Here is a 21,445-nt window from a genome sequence, read left to right on the forward strand (position 1 = left end):
GAATACCCCTTATGTTCCAATGAATCAACGCCATTGCTAGTCAAAAAGTTGGGGGAACGAGACGGGGAGGAGCTGGTCACCTCGATGGCCGCGGAGGGCCAGGTTGCGAGGCAACAACGCTACAACTGATGGCAGGCGGATCCGGTTCCATCGACTCGTCGCCAGCTGCAGCCGCTGTCCCTGATTGTGTAGGAGGGGCTGCATCATTTGCCGACAAAAGGCCGGCGGAACGCCTGGCAGCAGAGCGTCCCGGCGAAACTGAGGACGGCCGGGAGCAGCGACTCACGGATGAAGCGTCAGATGAAACGCGCTGGGGTGGAGAGGGGGATAGAGATTTCTTCTTGGAGGCCTTCTTGGAAGGCCGAGGAGGCACAGGGATGGTGGGCTGGACCCGAAGAAGGTCCTCACGCGCGGGGTCCGTTTTGGAACGCCGGACCTCGGAAGCTGGGGTCCGGAACGTTTCCCCGATGGACGCCTGAGAAGAGGATCGCTTCTCAGGTGGCGTGGGGGGAGGAGGAGGAGGAAGGGTGGCCCCTGGGGCAGGGGGGGTGGGGGCCGCGGGGGAGGAGGATTTGGAAGGGAGGGATTTGGGAGGCGGAGGCAGAGCCCCCTGACGGGCAGAGGAGGCGGAGGGGGGACAGGATAGAGGTGAGGATACAGCGGAAGGAGAGGACACAACTGAGGCAAACGAAGTGGCCAGTGACACGGGATGAAGGCAGTCATACTTCTTCCTGGCCTCAGAATAAGAGAGCCGATCCAAAGTTTTGAGTTCCTGTATCTTTTTCTCCTTCTGATAGGCGGGGCAGTCCGGGGACCTAGGCGAGTGGACGCCAGGACAATTAGGGCACCGAGGTGGTGGGGTGCAAGTATGTTCCTCACGAAGAGGACGTCCACAGTCGCCACAAAGGTGCTCAGCCTCACACCGGGACGACATGTGCCCAAAGCGCAAACACCTAAAACAGCGCATAGGAGGCGGGACGTAAGGTCGCACGTCGCACCGGTAGCACATCACCTTCACCTTCTCCGGGAGAACGTCCCCCTCGAAGGCGAGGATAAAGGCCCCGGTGTCGATGCGACGGTCCTTGGGGCCGCGCTGGACTCGCCGGACGAAATGCACGCGGCGGCGCTCCAGGTTGGCCCTGAGCTCCTCATCAGATTGTAGCAGGAGGTCACGATGAAAAATGACCCCCTGCGTCCTATTGAGTGCCAGATGTGGGACAATGGAGACTGGGATGTCCCCTAGGCGGTCGCACGCCTGGAGTGCCGCCGATTGTGTGGCAGAGGTGGTCTTGATAAGAACGGACCCCGATCGCATCTTGCTGAGAGCCTCGATTTCCCCGAAGACGTCCTCAATGTGTTGAACAAAGAACATGGGCTTGGAGGTGGCGAACGTCCCCCCACCTGTTCGAGAACAGACCAAATAGCGGGGGAAGTACTTCGCCCCAAGCCGGCGGGCCTGTCCCTCCTCCCATGGAGTGGCCAAGGGGGAAGGGGCAGGAGAACCAGAACTAGAAACGGTACCTTTTCTTTTGGAAGACTCGGCCGCAGAGCGACCTGATACATGTTGACGTTTAATGTGCGAAACGTCCGCCCCGATACCACCCACTCTGACCAGGGGCTCTCCCCACGGGCGCCACCCAGCTGCAGCAAGGGCCACCTGGCAGGATGACCATTGCCGGGAGTCCTGATGCCCCAAGGAGACGGGCATCTACTCCTTGGCCAACGTGGGGAGGGTGCAGCTCAGGTATCGGCAGTACGATCCCTGTGTTGTCAGGGGGCTACAACCTAGAGGGTACATGACGACCCCACCACAACGGGCTGGCTACCGTGCTGGATTTCTGGTGCCATGGAAAGTCCATCATGATCGCTGGTGCAGATGGAGAGGCACTATGGGCGTAACGTGGACAACCCATCAGGCGTTTAGGCCCAATTTGAGGAATAATGGGTATGGTGACAACGCCGGTGCAATGCTGAGTGCCAAGGTCTTAGTGCACTTAGGACCAGTGGTACACCATGTAAGGTGTCCTTCCCCAAAAGGCTCGTACTTTTGTAGAATTTTGAAAAATGGAGGTCAAACCCCAAGGGGGACCATCACATTAAGGCCAAAACATTTGAGACTCCTTTTAGTCGCCTCTTACGACAGGCAGGAATACCGCGGGCCTATTCTTACCCCCGAACCCGCAGGGGGCTAACTTTCATTTCTGTACACTGAGGACAAACTACACAGTGTGTGGACTTATAATTTCCTTTGTTCAGGAGGTGCGACGTTCTTGCTATCTTAAGAGTCCCACCACTTCAGCAGGTTTCTGTCTAACATATTAAGCCATGAAGTGAGTGGCAACTCCCTTGCACACTATCAGGTTTACTAACAATTTTCTCACTTCACATAAAAACACTCTTCAGAAAATCCTCTCATTGGTGTTAACTGCACCTATGATGGAGGCATTAATGCCAGCAATGTCAATCATTTGATAAACAAAGACAGCGGCCAGTGTCTGCATCTCCCTGGGGCTGATTAAGTAGAACACATTTGATTTATTGCGTATATTCCTGTTTTTGTCTCACTGTACATCATTAAAATTTCTAGTTACTTTTCATCCATACTATCAGAATCAAAGGCATCATCATGATGCATTAGTGATAGAAGGATGAAGTTCTTTCCATTTTTTGGCACATAGGAAAATGTGGTACAATCCTTTCTGAATCCTAAAAGCTGCTTCTTAGATCACAACATCTTGTGCAAACCAATTCCTGAGGTAGCTCCCTCTTATTCTTTCTAAGATTTCCTACTACTGTCAGTTTCCTCTTCAGGAGTTCTTCCAATAGTGGGATGGAACAAAACCAGTTGTCAAGTGTCACATTTCTCCCTGTTCCTTCCCAACTTAGATCTCCATGCCCAAAGGATACCACATGTTTGCATCCTGCAAGATGAAACTCTTCAATCCATATTTTGCTGGCTTTCTTGGTACATACAGTGTTTACCTCTAAATGCAATCTGTTTCTCATCCACTGTTATATACTCAGACACAGCATAATTGTTGTCACAGTTGGACAGAAATAATTAAAACAGTTCTGTGAATGCAGTTAGGCATCCAAGCTCTCTATGCTGTGGCCTGTTTTGAATAAAAATTAACAGAAACCTTAAAATTGTATGTGTGGTTTTCTTAGAATGGATTCATAGTCAGGGGCTTATATGGTTAACCAATAAACAGATTGTAATAATACTTAGTGATTTTTTTGCAAACATACACTTTTTAAAAAGGAACTATATGCATTGACATTATCTAAAAGTATGTAAATTAGAGTATCAGTGGTGGTTGTTGCACAATTCTAGTGCGAGCCATTTATGGGACATAATGTTTTATAAAGTTCCTACACTGACACTTGCACAGTACCTGTTGGTAGCACATAATAAAGAACAACAGAAGAGCATACACTAGTTATGTGGATTCTGAGCAATAGTGAGAGAACTGGCCATGACAGGTTATGTTCAAAATGACCGTCAGCAGCAGCAACACACACTACCAGTCTGGTATGGAACAACTGCTGCACCCTTGTTAGCATTTCAGAGGAGATTTCCAAATGGGCTGCAGTAATATGTGTTGTCATGATGGTGTATCATTGGGTCTAGTTGGTACGCCCTTGTAAACAGTGTTTTTCACCTTTCCCTTCACAAAATTGTCTACAGGCATCAAATCCAGGGAAAGGACTGTCCAAGATACAGGTCTTCTATGCCCAGTCAAATGATTTGGAAACAATTCATGAAGATATGCTCTAGTACTTTGTGCACTACAGGCTACATAGCCATTATTTTGCTGCCACAGGTTCTTCCTGGTCTGTTGAGGAACGTCATCTAACATCCATGGAATATGGTCTTGTTACAAGGCTGTGATACTTCTCCACATTCAATGATCTGTCTATGTAACATGGGCCTATTCCACACCACACATTTACGCTCCACAAAGACTGATGTTCCACCTGATGAAGCCAACAGAGATTGCCAACAGACCAATAGTGCATGTTCCAATGGTTTACTTGGCCTCAACTGATAAATGTGGCTTCATCACTAAACAAGATACACAACACATCTGGCGTACCCTGTCTTAGTGATCATATACAGAAGTTAACTTGATTATGTAAACCATTTCGATGCAGCACTTGATGAAGAGGGATGTGATAGAGATGCAACCTATGTCAGAAGAGAATGTAAAGGACACTTGCCTGCCACACACCACTTGCAGCTGCATGGGAGGTAGCATGCAGATGAAATGCAACAGCAGCGAGAGCATTAATATCCCCCTCTTCTGTCATCTCTTGCTTTCTTCTGTTGCATTGTGTAGGTGTTACACTACCTTTTATGTCTGCCTGGAGTGGCAAACATAAGTTGGAATTGATAGGACGACATGACTGGGGTGTGATGCAAGATCTGATGACCAAGAAGAGATTAGTCTCAAAGTAAGGTGCCAGCGACCAGGAAGATTACTTATCTTTATTCTCCACACTGAAGCAGGCATGGTCTATTGCTCTCATAGCAAGTAGCTACATAATTAAAGTTCACAATACAATTCACAAATCCACAGTGCAATCCAAATCGTAACTAAGTTCTAAGCCCAAGGTTGTCATATAAGATCTGCACAATAACACTTCAACATAAACACAGCTAGTGAGCAAGAATGAGTGGCCCTGGCATCAGGTCTGTGCTCCCATTAATCTTGTGGCCACAGAGGGAGCTGCAGGCATGAACTATTGAATGGCGTGACGTCTTCAGCTGGAGATAACGCCATGAACCTCCAGTGGCCGTGAAGCTAAGGCTGACCAATGTACATGTGTGGCCAGGCTAAGCGACGGCCGAGCTCGCATGATTTGGTTAGGTCTTCAGACATAGCACTACCACTTTCATATAACTGGTTGAAGAGGTTGATAAATAATTGCTGAGGTGATTGATGTCTATTAGGATGTCTTGTCCCACACACTGTACAAGAACAAACTATTGTACATTCTTCCTGCACTGGTAAATCCTGTCATCCACTTGCAACCTGCCTGCACTGTCGCACACCATGTGACTAGCACCTTCTAATGCACTCAAGGAACATACAAGCACACTGTAAGCAAACATTACGCCATTGTACTTACCAAGTACAAAGGTGGCATGACACAAACAAGTGTTACTGTAGACACTTTCAAAAATAATTCATAAATGACTGACACTAGAATCCTGCAACAAACACCATTGATATTCTAATTTATCTTACTTTTAGTTTGTTGATGTCCATAGGCAATGTCCCACTTTAAAAAGTATATGTTTGCACAAAAAGTACACTTCATAAGTGGTATTACAACATTTTTATTGGCTTCCAATATGAGGCCCAGACAACTCATCCATTTTGTGAAATCTGCACATCAATAGTACTTCTCACTTCCACAGCATATGCAATGCACATTTTAGTGATTTACCATGCATAATATAGAAACATGTTTCTTTCAGTAATTTCACTTTATTGAAAAACCGCCTTCAAAACCAGTGCCACTAAAGCATGCTGCTTCTGTGGCACTTGACTCAATGGTAAGATTAAGGCACTTGGGGCTAGATAATGGTAAGCAAATTAAGTATATTTCATGGGATAGACATTTTAAAGTTCAAAACATTACATAAATCAGGTGATGGACATAAGACACATGTTTATTGTATTATAAGATACTACATACGTTGAGGTATTCTCCTTATATGAAACAGAACATTTTTAACTATTGCACTTAGCAAAAAACAATGTTAAGTAGAGGGAATACAGGTAATGTTTTTGGCTTGTCATTGTATACTACTGAAGTTTCAGTGTCAACATTTGGCTTCACTGATCACAATTCCTGTCACTCTCAGCATAATTTAATACACTGCGATCAATTTATTCTGGTTCATTAACCTGCTCTGTGGCTTGGTAGTGAGTCATGATAAATATTATCCATGATGGACTGCAAGTGTTTAGGGAAGCAGATACATGATGTCAGACTGTTTCTTATGCTGTATGGGAATAGGACTACGATATTTTGATGTTAAGGTCATAATCCAAGATGTTTGTGTTGGATGGCCATGCTTCTTGACAGAAGTCTCCATGAACAGTGTGCTTCAGGAATACTGAATCAGGATTTGTGGTCTAAAATTTGAATGCTATAGCTTCTCGCAAGTTTGTATGATGTCCATCTGTTGATTTATTTCTTTTTGCCATGTGCTGACAAGGCACCTTGCTGAACTCTAGGAAATCATCTTGTTTCATAACTGTCACAACAAATTTAATTTCTACTCTGCTTTTCTTGACAATATCAACTCACTCAGTGGGCAAGAAATGTGGCTCACATGGTGCTTTTGGTATTTCTCAATGGATGAAAAATCCCTAATGGGAGTCATGTGTGACCAGGTATCAAAAACCCGCCTGGAGAAATTTAAATATACAGCTACATATCTCATCACTGTTACATAATGTGACATCCTCAGCCCACATGTATGTGTTTCTGATGCCTGTGCCCCAATCGCAATACCCAGGATGTGCATTCATAGTTTTCACTTGTAGAAAGCTGGACAAGCAGTAACTTTGGAACAGGTAGGGCTTACTGCAAGTCAACCGAGATGACCACAATACTGGAATTGGTTTTGGCATGGTGATATCTAATGGCATAGTAGCCTGCATTGCCTCTGCTTTCCGGTGATGTAGTTCTCTTTCCTTCTGCAGGTCATTGACTTTTTGTTGCTCATTGGGAAGGTTGCAAGATTTAATCTCACTGTCAAGCTTATGACATACTTTACAAGTGTCATAAAGTGGCATCCTGAAGCCTACGTTGCATTCTGTGTATAGAATGTGCCTGTATTTACCTTTGGCATAACAACGCAAATTTTCTTTTCCTCACAGTACAAATAACTGATTGCCTTCATGCAGTCAAAATAAACTCCTGGGATTTTTGTGCCCGATGTGGTGACTTTGGTAAGTGTGTATGCCATTTATATGTTCATAAACATCTTCTATCTCTTCAGGTCGATACATCTGTTGATTTTTATGGTACCCCATTGATATTTCTTTACAAACTCTTTACCACTACCAGCTTGCTGTATTCTGTTTTGCACTCATCCTCTTAATTTATGCTGTCCATGAACGGAGAGGAATGCCTTCTTCCAGATGTTGATCACTTTGCTTTGAACCTTAATAGAATACATAGTAGTGATCTTTTGAGAGGACTGCTCCTTTTTCCTTTTTTTAGGGTAAGAGTGTTTTGAAGGTGCTGTTGAGATACATGGAAAATTTAGTAGTTTTGTGCATCAAAATTCCCTGAATCCCAGAAGACATGGAATATTATGGAAGCTGCTTCTCCTATCTTCATCATGCATTTCTGGCAGCAGTCACATGGAGGTTCCATTTCTCTGGCAGTTATTTTTCTGTTGGTTGCATCACTTTGTATGCTCTTTTCCCTTAAAAATAAAAATGATGTCAATGTTACAACTTCCTTATGAAAAAATTGTGTTACTTGCCGTAACATCAATATAATATTATTCTCTGCTGGCTCTCCAAAATGATGATATTAATTACTGGTATTATTTAAGTAAAATTATATCATTTTCCTTATATTCTTTGCTTCTGCTTAACAGCTATGTTGTAGTAGAAATTAGACTATCCTGGCATTTACATTTAGCACTTTTACTTTACTCTGGTGGCTGGTGCTGCTATTAATGCCTTCCATCCTTAGCAGGGGAGATGGGCACCTCTCTAACTATAGGTGTGATGCGCCCCTCCTTATGGAAGACAAAAATAATGCAAAAATTACCATTAGCATGAACCTCTATATCTACACTGAACAATACTGCAAGTTAACAACTATATAATGGCAAGCGAGAATAACCCCTAGAACAATAAAGAAATTTAACACCTATGTAATGACAACCACCAATAACCTCCATAGCAGGTACCTGGTCATGTGCATCACAAGTATAACAAGCATTTATGGTTATGGCCTCCATATGCATATCTTAGGAAGTATCCCATAATTCATGGTTTCAGTAATAAGTTGTATTAAGAATGTTTTGCACTGTCACGATAAGCCACTTTGCCACATGATATAATGTGGCATGCAACTTAATTACAATTTGTGATGCTCGCATCTGATGATGATGAATATCACATTTATCTGGATGATAATCCACATCTGAAGCACTGTCAGAGCATGAAGATTCACTCTCAAAACCATCTGCTTCCCTATACGTTCCACAATCCATTTTTTCATCTGATCAAGTCACACTGTCTTCCTCTCCAAGTTGCTATCTTGGTAGAGAGGGGTGGGAGGAGATGGACATAGAAAATTAAAAGGAGGAAATTGGCAGAGAAAGGAAGCAGGAGGAGATAAAGAGGGAAGATGACTAGAGGGTGAGGCAAGAAGGTGATTGAGGGAGGGAGAGACAATGAGGTCAGAAGGATTTGCAGAGAGAGGGTAGCGGCAGTGGTGGGCACAGAGAGGGTGGCGGCAGTGGCAGTGGTGGGCAGAGAGAGGCAGGCGGCGGATGGTGGTGGGCAGAGAGAGGGAGGCGGCGGATGGTGGTGGGCAGAGAGAGGGGGGCGGCGGATGGTGGTGGGCAGAGAGAGGGGGGCGGCGGATGGTGGTGGGCAGAGAGAGGGGGGCGGCGGAAGGTGGTGGGCAGAGAGAGGGGGGCAGCGGAAGGTGGTGGGCAGAGAGAGGGGGGCGCCGGGGGTGGGCGGAGAGAGAGGGTGGCGGCGGGGTTGGGCGGAGAGAGAGGGTGGCGGCGGGGGTGGGCGGAGAGAGAGGGTGGCGGCGGGGGTGGGCGGAGAGAGAGGGTGGCGGCGGGGGTGGGCGGAGAGAGAGGGTGGCGGCGGGGGTGGGCGGAGAGAGAGGGTGGCGGCGGGGGTGGGTGGAGAGAGAGGGTGGCGGCGGGGCTGGGCGGAGAGAGAGGGTGGCGGCGGGGCTGGGCGGAGAGAGAGGGTGGCGGCGGGGCTGGGCGGAGAGAGAGGGTGGCGGCGGGGCTGGGCGGAGAGAGAGGGTGGCGGCGGGGCTGGGCGGAGAGAGAGGGTGGCGGCGGGGCTGGGCGGAGAGAGAGGGTGGCGGCGGGGCTGGGCGGAGAGAGAGGGTGGCGGCGGGGCTGGGCGGAGAGAGAGGGTGGCGGCGGGGCTGGGCGGAGAGAGAGGGTGGCGGCGGGGCTGGGCGGAGAGAGAGGGTGGCGGCGGGGCTGGGCGGAGAGAGAGGGTGGCGGCGGGGCTGGGCGGAGAGAGAGGGTGGCGGCGGGGCTGGGCGGAGAGAGAGGGTGGCGGCGGGGCTGGGCGGAGAGAGAGGGTGGCGGCGGGGCTGGGCGGAGAGAGAGGGTGGCGGCGGGGCTGGGCGGAGAGAGAGGGTGGCGGCGGGGCTGGGCGGAGAGAGAGGGTGGCGGCGGGGCTGGGCGGAGAGAGAGGGTGGCGGCGGGGCTGGGCGGAGAGAGAGGGTGGCGGCGGGGCTGGGCGGAGAGAGAGGGTGGCGGCGGGGTTGGGCAGAGAGAGGGTGGCGGCGGGGTTGGGCAGAGAGAGGGTGGCGGCGGGGGGTGGGCAGAGAGAGGGTGGCGGCGGGGGTGGGCAGAGAGACGGTGGCGGCGGGGGTGGGCAGAGAGAGGGTGGCGGCGGGGGTGGGCAGAGAGAGGGTGGCGGCGGGGGTGGGCGGAGAGAGAGGGTGGCGGCGGGGGTGGGCGGAGAGAGAGGGTGGCGGCGGGGGTGGGCGGAGAGAGAGGGTGGCGGCGGGGGTGGGCGGAGAGAGAGGGTGGCGGCGGGGGTGGGCGGAGAGAGAGGGTGGCGGCAGGGGTGGGCGGAGAGAGAGGGTGGCGGCGGGGGTGGGCGGAGAGAGAGGGTGGCGGCGGGGGTGGGCAGAGAGAGGGGGTGGCGGCGGGGGTGGGCGGAGAGAAGTTGGCGACGGGGGTGGGCAGAGAGAAGTTGGCGACGGGGGTGGGCAGAGACTGGTGGTGACGGGGGTGGCCGGAGAGAGGGTGGCGACGGGTGTGGGCAGAGAGAGGGTGGCGACGGGGGTGGGCAGAGAGAGGGTGGCGACGGGGGTGGGCAGAGAGAGGGTGGCGACGGGGGTGGGCAGAGAGAGGGTGGCGACGGGGGTGGGCAGAGAGAGGGTGGCGACGGGGGTGGGCAGAGAGAGGGTGGCAACGGGGGTGGGCAGAGAGAGGGTGGCGACGGGGGTGGGCAGAGAGAGGGTGGCGACGGGGGTGGGCAGAGAGAGGGTGGCGACGGGGGTGGGCAGAGAGAGGGTGGCGACGGGGGTGGGCAGAGAGAGAGGGTGGCGACGGAGGTGGGCAGAGAGAGAGGGTGGCCACGGGGGTGGGCAGAGAGAGGGTGGCGACGGGGGTGGGCAGAGAGAAGGTGGCGACGGGGGTGGGCAGAGAGAAGGTGGCGACGGGGGTGGGCATAGAGAAGGTGGCGACGGGGGTGGGCAGAGAGAAGGTGGTGACGGGGGTGGGCAGAGAGAGGGTGGCAACGGGGGTGGGCAGAGAGAAGGTGGCAACGGGGGTGGGCAGAGAGAAGGTGGCAACGGGGGTGGGCAGAGAGAAGGTGGCAACGGGGGTGGGCAGAGAGAAGGTGGCAACGGGGGTGGGCAGAGAGAAGGTGGCAACGGGGGTGGGCAGAGAGAAGGTGGCAACGGGGGTGGGCAGAGAGAAGGTGGCAACGGGGGTGGGCAGAGAGAAGGTGGCAACGGGGGTGGGCAGAGGGAAGGTGGTGATGGGGGTGGGCAGAGAGACGGTGGCGATGGTGGTGGGAAGAGAGAAGGGAAGGAGGAGGTAATGAACAGAGAGAGGGGGGGGAAGGATGGGAAACTGGACAGTGACAGTGGGAGGGGGAGATGGACAGGGACAGGGGAGAGAAGGCAATCAGAATGTATCCCATATGTAGTAGACACGTATGCTTTCCCTTTACTTTTTTTTCCATTGAAGCAGTCTGAGCCACAGCAAAGTGTGGCTGGGTCCAGCTAGTACATCAGTAGCAATCTTAAATATATAAAGGACTAATTCTCTGGTAAACTTGCTTGATATACAGTACAGAAGCATTTGTTTTCTTAAACAGTTACATTTTATTAAAAATCCACCACCCTAGTCAGCACCTCTAATGCGTGCTATTCCTGTGGCACTTGACTCAGATCTAAGCTTGTCACAATCTTTATGGTGGATGAAACTATAACTGTCATTACAACATTATGTTATTGGCAACAGGGGAAGTGGGAGGGGGCTGTGGAATTGATACAATTATCTTCTTGACAAAACTGAAAAGAACACAGTTTTATACTCCATCATTTGTAAAATGCCCATAAATTAGTTTGACATTAGTAATATTCATGAAAGGCATTTACACCAGTGCTTCATTCTCCAGGATTTCAGTTACAATGGCATCTTCACAGTTCTTGAAGAAACTGAAGACATTCAGTCTGGTGTGAAACCTATAACACCTTGTCTGTATCAATTGTCATTGTGAATGATACAAAAACAAATACAAAATGTCCACATACAGTTTACTACATCACTTACACAAAAATACTAGTGTCTCAGGATGTACTTCTCTTGCACTGTTACTGAATGCATGGATTATCTACATCCCAAGTAAATTGGTTACTATGATGATGGAGTATGGAAATTTCACTGGCAATATTTCATCCTCAAGGGGAGACAAGTTTCTGATCTCCAGTCCTAACAATTTACCATCTGAAATTAGTTGTGTTCTGTCCCTATAGTTTTGAAACACAATGTACAAGTTTTGCATGGGGAATGAGATTAAAAATAAATGAATAGCAATCTAAAAACCCTTACAAGAACTAATCCTCTAGTAAGTTTACAAAATATATGTTACAGAAAAATGTGTTTTCTTAAGTAGTCCCACTATACTTAAAAATATGCGTTTTTGCCAACACCATCAATGCATGATTTTTCAGTAGCACTGTACTAGGAAGTAAGCTTGTTACAAATCTAATAGTGGATGAAATTTTCACTGCCAGTACTAGAATGGCAAGGGGAGGAGAGGTGGTGGGGAATATCTGCCAATCTCTTTTTATCAGTTTAATATCTGAAAGTACTAATATTCTGTCCCTGAAATTTTGGAACTTTCTGCACATGTCGTGAGGCAAACAAGATGAAAAATAAATATAGTAGCCGCAGTAGTAGTAGTAGTAGTAGTAGTAGTAGTAGGCTTCTAAGAGACTTGAAGCTCCCATGCTGATCTCACATGATTCCTCCAAGATGCTCCTGTCTTCTGCTGCCTCTTGACAGTAAAAAAATATTAATTGTAATATCTTTGAATGTTGTTCAGTTTCAGGTGCAGCAGACTCAGAGTGTTCATCTTAATGTTCAACATACGACCATGTTACTGGCACATCAAGCACCTCCACAACTGGTTGCTGCTCCCAAGTTTTGAGGCATATGACATTAAAGGCATATTTTTAAAAAATCAATTTTCGTCTTTTGAAAATTGAATGTAACTGGGTAAATAAAAAGTCTACTCATCACATAGTAGCAACAGAACACTCAAATATGAATGGTAAGGAAGCTGCTTCTTCAGACAGAAGGCTTGAAGAGGAATGAATGGAGATGAAAAAAATACTGGTGAAATTTAGGAAATGGTAGAGTTTGGAAAATTTGCCCAAAACACCCAGTCAGGGAAGACTTACCAGATAGTGTGAGAAGGAAAGACTGATTGCTGGATACTGCACTACATGATATTTGAAAACCTGAGAGCTTAGCAGTGGAAGATAGTGTAATATGCAAGATAGAGAAGAAAGCTAAGTGTACAGTAGGAAAAAGCGGTGGGTAAGAAAATTAAATACCTTAGAAAATAAAAGACATAGTGGACTAAAACAGAGTGAAGAAAGAAACAGTTAATGAGAAGGAAAGCTGAGATAAAAGAAATTAATGCAAATTAAGATCAGATAGGTGGCAAGAATCAAGGGCATATTGTGATGCCAGTTCCCATCTTTCGAGTTCTGAGAAGCTAGTGTCTTGATGTGGAACACAGATGGCACATTTGGTGAAACAGGCATCAAGGTCATGACTGTCTGGTTGTAGAGCATGCTGCATAACAGGATACTGTGTATTGCCAGAACACCCTCCAAACATGAATATTGATGGTAGTCATGCCAAGGCAGGGAGGCAGAATAGTGTTTATGTAACAGGTCATTTCACAGGTGGTGTTGTAATGCCATGTCCCACACGTGGAGTTCTGAGAAGCTATTTTGGGGGTCAGGGGAGGGGTGGGGGGGAAGGGGGGGGGGAAGTATTCAGATGGTATAGGTGGTGAAACAGGCTCTGAGATCACAACTGTCTTCTTCTAGAGCATGCTCTGCAGCAGGATATTGTTCGTTGCAAGTGTACACCCTTTGTCGGAACCATAGGATCTGACCAAGATACCTGTCTCGAGCTGGTTTTGGCAGATTTACAGAAGAGTGAGAGTGATGATGAATCAATTGTAGGAAATGAGGATGACAGTGATGCTGATGGAGGTATGATAGAGGAAGATATACAGGTTGCAATGAAGTGGATATGAGTGACTACGAAGATGGTGATAATAGTATTCAGGTAACAAGTGCATCCACTTTTGTGTCTAGAAGTGGACAGATAACATATAACACAGTACCACCTGATGTGTACAAGCAGATTTCAAGGAATGTAATACACAAAACTGTGCATATTCCACGTCACCTTAGACCACAATTACAGATAAGGGTCAATTGTTTCAGACTTTACCACAAATCACATGCAGAGTGTAATAGTAATGTACACCAATAATCATGCAAGAGATGATAAAATTCTGTAACCAACTCTTAAATGCTGGATTGAACTTGATTCTGCAAAGCTGTAGGCATTTTTTGGTCTACTAATAATGCTGGCTTGCATAAGGCTCATGGGAAGCCTTTAAGTGAATTTTGGTCAGAAGACTATGGCTTACCTATTCTTCGAGCCACGATGAGCTTTTCAAGATTCTGTGATATTTTAACATGGATCTGGTTTGATGATAAACTCATAAGGGAAGAAAGAAAATCTGCTTCTGGGTCAAAAGCTGAACCTATAAGAGCTATGTTTGCAATTTTCATTGATACACACATTTTGTCTTATGTCCCTGGACTTTGTATTACAGTTGATGAGCATCTGTAAACTTTCAAGGGATGTTATCCATTCAAGGTGTACATTCCTTCAAAACCTGGAAAGTATTGGATGAAAGTGTGGGCTGCTGTAGATTGTGAGACCAATTATGCAATAAATGTACAAGTGTGTTGGGGAAATCTGCTGTAGGAAGGGAAATAAATCAAAGGAAATGATTGGTACATGATTTACTTGATCAACTGAAAGGAAGTGCTAGTTATATTACCACTGATAACTTTTCTGCAAGTGTTGATTTGACAGTAAAACTTCTTGCTAATAAATTAATGCTTCAGGCCAACTGAAAAGAGATACCAAAGGAGATGCTGCCATCAAAACAGAGGCATCCAATATTGACCACTGTTGAGTATGCAGAGAATACTGTTTTAGTTTTGTATGTTCCTACAGTTCCTACACAAAATAAATCAGTCATTTGCTGCCTACTCTACACCAAAAATTTAATGTAAGTGAGCATGAGCACAAAAAACCTTAAATAATAATGTTTTACAACTCAACAAAGTCAGGAGTTGATACAGTTGATAAGATGGCTAGATGCTACATTTTTTGATATATTAGATTTAGCTTGTCTCAATGTTTATGTTCTGTATTGTAAATTTTTACATGATATGAGAAGTGAAAGTGTAAGAAGAGAATTCCTCTCAGAACTAGGAAAAGAACTAGTCCAACCTCACACAGAATGATGAATCCTGTCACCCCAGTGCAGAACACAATGCATTTGTTCAGCAATAATATCTTCAGGCTTCAATGATCTTCTAAAGGAAAACCAACATGATAACCAGGAAACCAATGTTCCAAATCTGAAAAGAAAATGGTGTGATTCCTGCCCAAGGTCAAAGGACAAGAAAGTGAATCAACAATGTTTTGATGGGTGTCACAAGCTTGTCTGTAAACAACATGCTTCATAAGTGTGATGTGTAATGACTGATTGTCATATGACACGGAGAATGAGTAGGAGTGTATTTCTAACAAATATCCATATAAGTGCTATTACACAGAATATTAATAAATTACTGTATTTTTACACATTGTGTGAGTTATGAATATTTTGTGTTAAAATAATTTTTTTTGGAACTAAACAAACTACACAAACTAAACAAAATATGTTTTCATGTTTCAAACAAATGTAGTAAATAATTACAACTTATATGTAACTTCGCCCCATGAACCATGGACCTTGCCGTTGGTGGGGAGGCTTGCGTGCCTCAGCGATACAGATAGCCGTACCGTAGGTGCAACCACAAAGGAGGGGTATCTGTTGAGAGGCCAGACAAATGTGTGATTCCTGAAGAGGGGCAGCAGCCTTTTCAGTAGTTGCAAGGGCAACAGTCTGGATGATTGATTATTGTAACAATAACCAAAACGGTCTTGCTGTGCTGGTACTGCGAACGGCTGAAAGCAAGGGGAAACTACGGCTGTAATTTTTCCTGAGGGCATGCAGCTTTACTGTATGATTAAATGATGATGGCATCCTCTTGGGTAAAATATTCCGGAGGTAAAATAGTCCCCCATTCGGATCTCCGGGCAGGGACTACTCAAGAGGAAGTCATTATCAGGAGAAAGAAAACTGGAGTTCTACGGATCGGAGCGTGGAATGTCAGATCACTTAATCGGGCAGGTAGGTTAGAAAATTTAAAAAGGGAAATGGATAGGTTGAAGTTAGATATAGTGGGAATTAGTGAAGTTTGGTGGCAGGAGGAACAAGACTTCTGGTCAGGTGACTACAGGGTTATAAACACTAAATCAAAGAGGGGTAATGCAGGAGTAGGTTTAATCATGAATAGGAAAATAGGAATGTGGGTAAGCTACTACAAACAGCATAGTGAACGCACTATTGTGGTCAAGATAGATACAAAGCCCACACCTACTACAGTAGTACAAGTTCATATGCCAACTAGCTCTGCAGATGACGAAGAAATTGAAGAAACGTATGATGAAATAAAAGAAATTATTCAGATAATTAAGGGTGTCGAAAATTTAATAATCATGGGTGACTGGAATTCGGTAGTAGGAAAAGGGAGAGAAGGAAACGTAGTAGGTGAAGGCTAAGAAACGAAAGAGGAAGCCGCCTGGTAGAATTTTGCACAGAGCACAACTTAATCATAGCTAACACTTGGTTTAAGAATCATGAAAGAAGGTTGTACACATGGAAGAACCCTGGAGATACTAAAAGGTATCAGATAGATTATATAATAGTAAGACAGAGAATTAGGAACCAGGTTTTAAATTGTAAGACACTTCCAGGGGCAGATGTGGACTCTGACCACAATCTATTGGTTATGATCTGTAGATTAAAACTGAAGAAACTGCAAAAAGGTGGGAACTTAAGGAGATAGGACCTGGATAAACTGAAAGGACCAGAGGCTGTACAGAGTTTCAGCGAGAGCATAAGGGAACAATTGACAGGAATGGGGGAAAGAAATACAGTAGAAGAAGAATGGGTAGCTTTGAGGGATGAAGTAGTGAAGGCAGCAGAGGATCAAGTAGGTAAAAAGAAGGGGGCTAGTAGAAATCCTTGGGTAACAGAAGAAATATTGAATTTAATTGATGAAAGGAGAAAATATAAAAATGCAGTAAATGAAGCAGGCAAAAAGGAACACAAACGTCTCAAAAATGAGATCGACAGGAAGTGCAAAATGGCTAAGCAGGCATGGCTAGAGGACAAATGTAAGGATGTAGAGGCTTTTCTCACTAGGGGTAAGATAGCTACTGCCTACAGGAAAATTAAAGAGACCTTTGAAGATAAGAGAATCACTTGTATGATCATCAAGAGCTCAGATGGAAACCCGGTTCTAAGCAAAGAAGAGAAAGCAGAAAGGTGGCAGGAGTATATAGGGGGTCTATACAAGGGCGATGTACTTGAGGACAATATTATGGAAATGGAGGAGGATGTAGATGAAGATGAAATGGGAGATATGATACTGCGTGAAGAGTTTGACAGAGCACTAAAAGACCTGAGTCAAAACAAGGCCCCCGGAGTAGACAACATTCCATTGGAACTACTGACGGCCTTGGGAGAGCAGTCCTGACAAAACTCTACCATTTGGTGTGCAAGATGTATGAAACAGGTGAAATACCCTCAGACTTCAAGAAGAATATAATAATTCCAATCCCAAAGAAAACAGGTTTTGACAGATGTGAAAATTACCAAACAATCAGTTTAATAAGCCACAGCTGCAAAATACTAACACAAATTCTTTACAGACGAATGGAAAAACTTGTAGAAGCCGACCTCGGGGAAGATCAGTTTGGATTCCGTAGAAATACTGGAACACGTGAGGCAATACTGACCTTACGACTTATCTTAGAAGAAAGACTAAGGAAAGGCAAACCTACGTTTCTAGCATTTGTAGACTTAGAGAAAGCTTTTGACAATGTTGACTGGAATACTCCCTTTAAAATTCTAAAGGTGGCATGGGTAAAATACAGGGAGCGAAAGGCTATTTACAATTTGTACAGAAACCAGATGGCAGTTATAAGAGTCGAGGGACATGAAAGGGAAGCAGTGGTTGGGAAGGGAGTGAGACAGGGTTGTAGCCTCTCCCCGATGCTATTCAATCTGTGTATTGAGCAAGCAGTAAAGGAAACAAAAGAAAAATTTGGAGTAGGTATTAAAATGTATGGAGAAGAAATAAAAACTTTGAGGTTCGCCGATGACATTGTAATCCAGTCAGAGACAGCAAAGGACTTGGAAGAGCAGTTGAATGGAATGGATAGCGTCTTGAAAGGAGGATATAAGATGAATCTCAACAAAAGCAAAACGAGAATAATGGAATGTAGTAGAATTAAGTCGGGTGATGCTGAGGGAATTAGATTAGGAAATGAGACACTTGAAGTAGTAAAGGAGTTTTGCTATTTGGGGAGCAAGATAACTGATGATGGTCGAAGTAGGGAGGATATAAAATGTAGACTGGCAATGGCAAGGAAAGCGTTTTTGAAGCAGAGAAATTTGTTAACATCAAGTGTAGATTTAAGTGTCAGGAAGTCATTTCTGAAAGTATTTGTATGGAGTGTAGCCATGTATGGAAGTGAAACATGGACGATAAATAGTTTGGACAAGAAGAGAATAGAAGCTTTTGAAATATGGTGCTACAGAAGAATGCTGAAGATTAGATGGGTAGATCACATAACTAATGAGGAAGTATTGAATAGGATTGGGGAGAAGAGGAGTTTGTGGCACAACTTGACCAGAAGAAGGGATCGGTTGGTAGGACATGTACTGAGGCATCAAAGGACCACCAATTTAGTATTAGAGGGCAGCGTGGAGGGTAAAAATCGGAGAGGGAGACCAAGAGATGAATACACTAAGTAGATTCAGAAGGATGTAGGTTGCAGTAGGTACTGGGAGATGAAGCTTGCACAGGATAGAGTAGCATGGAGAGCTGCATCAAACCAGTCTCAGGACTGAAGACCACAACAACAACAACAACATATGTAACTTGATTAAATTAAAAAACTATGGAGTTGTAGCATCAACATTGTGCATAGGTATGTCTCTCAATAAGTTATAGTTACTTTTGTGGACATATTTCAAATTTTATCTCCATAAAGTTGCTTGAATCATTTTGGGGTCAGAAAAGACCTCAGGCATACAGCATGTTTTCCCAGAACTGACACCAAGTGATGTGCCCAGACTTTTGCCTGTGAAGACTTGTTCATGAACTCGATGAATATTATGAAACACAGCTTCATGTCATTGCAGTGACATTTAAAATTTTTCCAACTTAAGAAGCACCATGAATTGTCATTAAATAGTGGACTGCTGAATTTAAAGGGCTAACAAGACATTGCTGGTTCCCGTGTTCTTGTGTATTAAGTTACAGTGATGTTCTGTTACGTGATACGATCACGTAAAATGTGTCAGATACATGCTTTTATGATGCTGTTCTAAAATTGCCCAATCTGTGTCTGAAAGCAGTCTCATAGCATTGTGCACACAACTGAAGTTGATTTTGAGGATCTATCTATTTCTCTTGTTCACAGTGCACAAGGCACTGAGTCTAAGTTTATTGTTAAAACAAATAAGAGCAGAGCTCCGATTAATGGCAAAAGAAAAGAGAAAAGTTTTCTCTCATGCGATACATGAAATGTACTTTAGAATAAGGTGAAGTAGTCATATTGTCAGTGTTTTTCAAATCATGACAGAAAAGTTTGTCCTCGATATGGTGCACAGTGATTCAAGTATGGTAAACCAGTTCTCTCCAGAGTCTGTTTACAAGGCAGTCAGGGCAGACAACATTCTGCTGCATGGCTTCTGCATAGCTTTCAGTAAGTGAATGTTATGTCAGCAATGCCTTACAGCCAATACCAATGAAAGTATGCATTGGCTGTAGCCCACAGAGAGAAGAAAAAAACTTTTTGTACTATTAAATGTGGCTCAAAAGATGACTACATTTTAGTCAGACACAGTTGAATCTGTATCCCTCATCAACATCCCTCATCATCAAAGACAGCTACGAAAAAATTAGAAGCCCGCACCCTATTTTTGTTTTGTCTGCATATAACAGATATGAAATACCAGTACTTGACATGTGGAGTTTGTCAGTAACTTTTCATGATGTTATAAACAGCACTTCTGTACAAGTACTAGGTTCTGGAAACAGTACAAACATTATTGGTTGAGATTTGTTTGGTTTGTTTAACTTGTTCATAAATGACAGTTTTTTTTTTTTTTTTTTTTTTTTTTTTTTTGTGGCGTTTAAGGGCGCTCAACTACTGAGGTCATTAGCGCCCAGTCACCGATGTTTTAGAGCACATGGAATCTAGTAAAACTCAGGGGGAGGGGGGGACACCAGAAAGACCTAACAAAGATGTAGGTAAAATAAGTAAAAAGGTTAGATGTGAAACTTCCTGGCAGATTAAAACTGTGTGGCCGACCGAGACTCGAACTCGGGACCTTCGCCTTTCACGGGCAAGTGCTCTACCAACTGAGCTACTGAAGCACGACTCATGCCCGGTACTCACAGCTTTACTTCTGCCAGTACCTCGTCTCCTACCTTCCAAACTTTACAGAAGCTCTCCTGCGAACCTTGCAGAACTAGCACTCCTGAAAGAAAGGATATTGCGGAGACATGGCTTAGCCACAGAATGGGGGATGTTTCCAGAATGAGGTTAGATGTCTTTGGACAAGCCAGTCAAAGTTATAAAACGCAGAACACGAGCAGCTGCTCGAGCGTCATCAGCTAAAATATCCGGTAAAGTAGATGGCAGGGACAGGACAACACGAGATTGACTAAAGCGGGGACACGACAATAAAACATGGCGCACTGTGAATGCCTGACTACAAGGGCACTGCGGGGCTGGGTCACCGGAGAGCAGGTAGAGGTGGCTAAACCGGCAATGCCCAATCCGCAACCTGGTCAGAAGGACCGCCTCTCGCCGAGATGGTCGGGAGGAGGTTGTCCAAGCAGTTGGGAGTGGTTTTACTGCCCGGAGCTTGTTTCCTTGGAGCGATGACCAAGCATCCCACCACAACAACACAAGCCTCTTACAAACATCCCCACAAACGTCAGATGACGGGTCACAATGGGAGGCTGGCCGAGGCAGGAGGACTGCAGCCTTGGCTGCAGCATCCGCAGCCTCATTCCCAGGCACTCCTACATGTCCGGGAACCCACAGAAAGCTGACAGGAGAACCATTATCAGCGAAATAATGGAGGGACTGCTGTATCCATTGAATCAAAGGATGGACCAGATAGGGAGCTCCAAGGCTCTGAAGAGCACTGAGTGAGTCAGAGCAGAGTACATACGATGAATGGCGGTGGCGGCGGGCATACTGAACGGCCTGATGGAGAGCAAAAAGCTCGGCCGTAAAGCGCGAACACTGGTCGAGGAGCCGGTATTTAAAGGTGGCGGCCCCAACGACAAAGGCACAGCCGACACCATCGTCAGAGTTGGAGCCATCGGTGTAAATAAAGGCGTGACCGGCAAGTCGAGCACGAAGTTCGACAAACCGTGAGCAATACACTGCAGCCGGAGTACCCTCCTTCGCGAGTGAGCTGAGGTCGAGATAAATATGAACCGGAGCCTGGAGCCAAGGTGGTGTCGGGCTCTCACCCTCTCTGAAGGTGGTAGGGAGGGCAAAATCCAATTGCCGTAGCAGGCAACGGAAGCAGACTCCGGGGGGGGGGGGGGGGGGCGGGGGGGGGGCAGCAGGGCAGACACATACAACCCGTACTGACGGTCGAGAGAATCGGCGAAGAAGGACTGATAAGAGGGGTGGTCGGGCATAGACAACAGCCGGCAGGCATACTGACACAGCAGTATGTCACGCCGGTAGGTCAATGGTAATTCA

At 46.0% G+C, this 21,445-nt stretch overlaps 1 protein-coding gene across 1 annotated transcript in view; it reads left to right on the forward strand.

Annotated features, from left to right (window-relative positions):
* Positions 1-8,536: 8,536 nt before the first annotated feature.
* The window catches only part of LOC124617476 (glycine-rich cell wall structural protein 1.8-like), a 149,368-nt gene continuing 136,459 nt past the window's right edge, over positions 8,537-21,445 (forward strand). Inside the window, exon 1 of the mRNA XM_047145271.1 lies at positions 8,537-10,580. Within this exon, the coding sequence (XP_047001227.1) occupies positions 8,537-10,580 (2,044 nt within the window). The remainder of the gene's footprint in view (positions 10,581-21,445) is intronic.

Source organism: Schistocerca americana, chromosome 1 (genome assembly GCF_021461395.2).
Source record: "Schistocerca americana isolate TAMUIC-IGC-003095 chromosome 1, iqSchAmer2.1, whole genome shotgun sequence".
Lineage (NCBI taxonomy): Eukaryota > Metazoa > Arthropoda > Insecta > Orthoptera > Acrididae > Schistocerca > Schistocerca americana.